This window comes from Notothenia coriiceps, unplaced genomic scaffold, assembly GCF_000735185.1.
Source record: "Notothenia coriiceps isolate Sejong01 unplaced genomic scaffold, NC01 NC01_scaffold00001326, whole genome shotgun sequence".
Lineage (NCBI taxonomy): Eukaryota > Metazoa > Chordata > Actinopteri > Perciformes > Nototheniidae > Notothenia > Notothenia coriiceps.
The window spans coordinates 1-1,936 of NW_011334027.1; the positions used below are offsets into that span (position 1 = coordinate 1).

The window sequence follows — 1,936 nt, forward strand, 5'->3', positions numbered from 1 at the left end:
TAACTGTCTTACCTTGCAGATACTTTCCCTTGCTCTTCCCTTTTCCTCCTCTGCAGCTCCTCAGCTCTCTCCTCCTCTTCCTCCTCCAGATTCAGTCTCTCCAGGACCAGCAGCTCTCTCTCCTGCAGCTTCTGTCGGGCTTCAGCGAGCTGCCGGACTCTCTCCAACTTTCTCTCCTCCTCCACACGAACCTGTTCTTTCTCTGCTTTAATACTTCAGGGAAGACAGGGACATTGATGAGTCTAATGCTATAGAATCACATGATGAGATTAGAGCATTCAGCCGCATTTGTGCTAAATAAGGGAATACTGCCGTGTTTATAATGTCATGTATGTTATTGTCCTACTGCCGTGTTATTAATGTCATGTATGCTTTTGCACACTGGGGCAGGGTTGCACTCTGAAATCTCATTATATTTTTTGTACAATGACAATAAAAGGCTTTAACTTTTTAACTTCTCAAATTGTTGCACATAATAAATCGAAGTTTAACTATTCAAGCAGCAGAGTAATAATCAATATTGAGACTAAAAGATTTATCGGTTATTCTAGAAAAAGAAAATCACATTAATCAATTATGAAAATAATTGTTATTTGCAGCCCTAACAATCAATTACTTAAACTCGGAGCTGATGTTTTAAAAAATAAAAACATTTCAGGCTTTCGTTCAAAGCAACAGATTGTTTGGTACTCGGAAGACAGATTGTGGGCGAAGAATCCCTTTAACCACACAAATAACAGGAAGTGATGCAGGAGAAATGAGTGCAGTCTCGTCACCTGGCTGTCCTCTTCAGGTGTTTCCTGTTCTGTTTATTCTCCTTCACTTGCTCTCTCTCAATGTTCATGTACTGACGGCGGTGCATCAGGAACTGAGACTGACGCTGCAGAGGGAGAGAGACGTGCTATCTGAACAATGTGGTCTGACAGGACAGAGGTTAAACACCTTAAGTCGAAGCTCATTGCGTTGTCTACCTGTTTCTTCAGTTCTTCCTGGTCAGGTAGAGGCCAGAGGGCCTGAGAGACTCTGAGGTCTGACTTTGAACCAGGATCAGGCTGTGATAGATCCGAATCCCACATCCTAGGTCTGCTCACCTGAGACATAAACACAGAACAGAGAGATAAAGAGACAGATAACAACATATTTATTATACACCTTCTCCGAGAACATATCGAGGATTAAAAGACTAATGTCACAGCAGGATTTGAAAAAACGTGTCCAGGCTTTTATCTTCAGTAGACTGGACTACTGTAATGGTGTCTTCACAGGTCTCACAAAAAAATCCATCAGAAAGCTGCAGCTGATTCAGAACGCCTCTGCTTGAGTCCTCACTGACACTAAGAGAGTGGATCACATCACTCCTGTTCTGAAGTCTTTACACTGGCTTCCTGTGTGTCAAATAATAGATTTTAAAATACTACTGCTGGTTTTTAAAAGCACTAAATGGTTTAGGACCAAATTATATTAACGATCTCCTGCAAAAGTATGAACCATCCAGGAGTCTCAGGTCTTCTGGGACGGGTCTGCTCTCTGCTGCAAGAGTCAGAACTAAACATGGAGAAGCAGCGTTTAGTGTTTATGCCCCAACCATCTGGAACTGCCTGAATCCTGCAGGTCAGCTGCAACTGTTGATACTTTTAAATCCAGATGAAAAACGTATCTTTTTGACGCTGCACTTGGATGAGTTGTTCAACTTCAAACTGCAGTATGGCTTTTTATCCATGTATTTTATACCTGCTGGGTTGATTATCTTTGCTTTTTAAATGCCTGTTTTTAAATGCCTTTTTATAATGTGCTTCCACTGTATTTGTTCTTAAAATGTCTTTTATCTTATCAAAAAATCTTGTCAACATTTTTTTAACAAGATAAGTCTGGTGATATCGAGTTCTTTTCTTTTTTTGTGGACCTTTTCTTACCTGTAGAGGAAGGAAACTCCTTT

General features: G+C 40.7%; 1 protein-coding gene across 1 annotated transcript; it reads right to left on the reverse strand.

Moving 5' to 3' along the window:
* Positions 1 to 6: 6 nt before the first annotated feature.
* LOC104960196 (coiled-coil domain-containing protein 15-like) lies at positions 7 to 1,087 on the reverse strand. The gene is made up of 3 exons (XM_010788174.1): positions 972 to 1,087; positions 777 to 880; positions 7 to 213 (listed from the first exon to the last, which is right to left on the reverse strand). Exons 1-3 carry the CDS (start codon positions 1,074 to 1,076, stop codon positions 9 to 11), a joined length of 414 nt encoding a protein of 137 aa, XP_010786476.1. The 5' UTR covers positions 1,077 to 1,087; the 3' UTR covers positions 7 to 8.
* Positions 1,088 to 1,936: the final 849 nt, after the last annotated feature.

Excerpts from the sequence above, each read along its gene's own strand:
- LOC104960196 (XM_010788174.1), bottom strand. The coding sequence starts at position 1,076 with ATGTGGGATTCGGATCTATCACAGCCTGATCCTGGTTCAAAGTCAGAC. Across the intron at positions 881-971 it reads AGGAAGAACTGAAGAAACAG|CGTCAGTCTCAGTTCCTGAT; the intron begins GTAGACAACGCA and ends CTCCCTCTGCAG. Across the intron at positions 214-776 it reads CACCTGAAGAGGACAGCCAG|TATTAAAGCAGAGAAAGAAC; the intron begins GTGACGAGACTG and ends TCTTCCCTGAAG.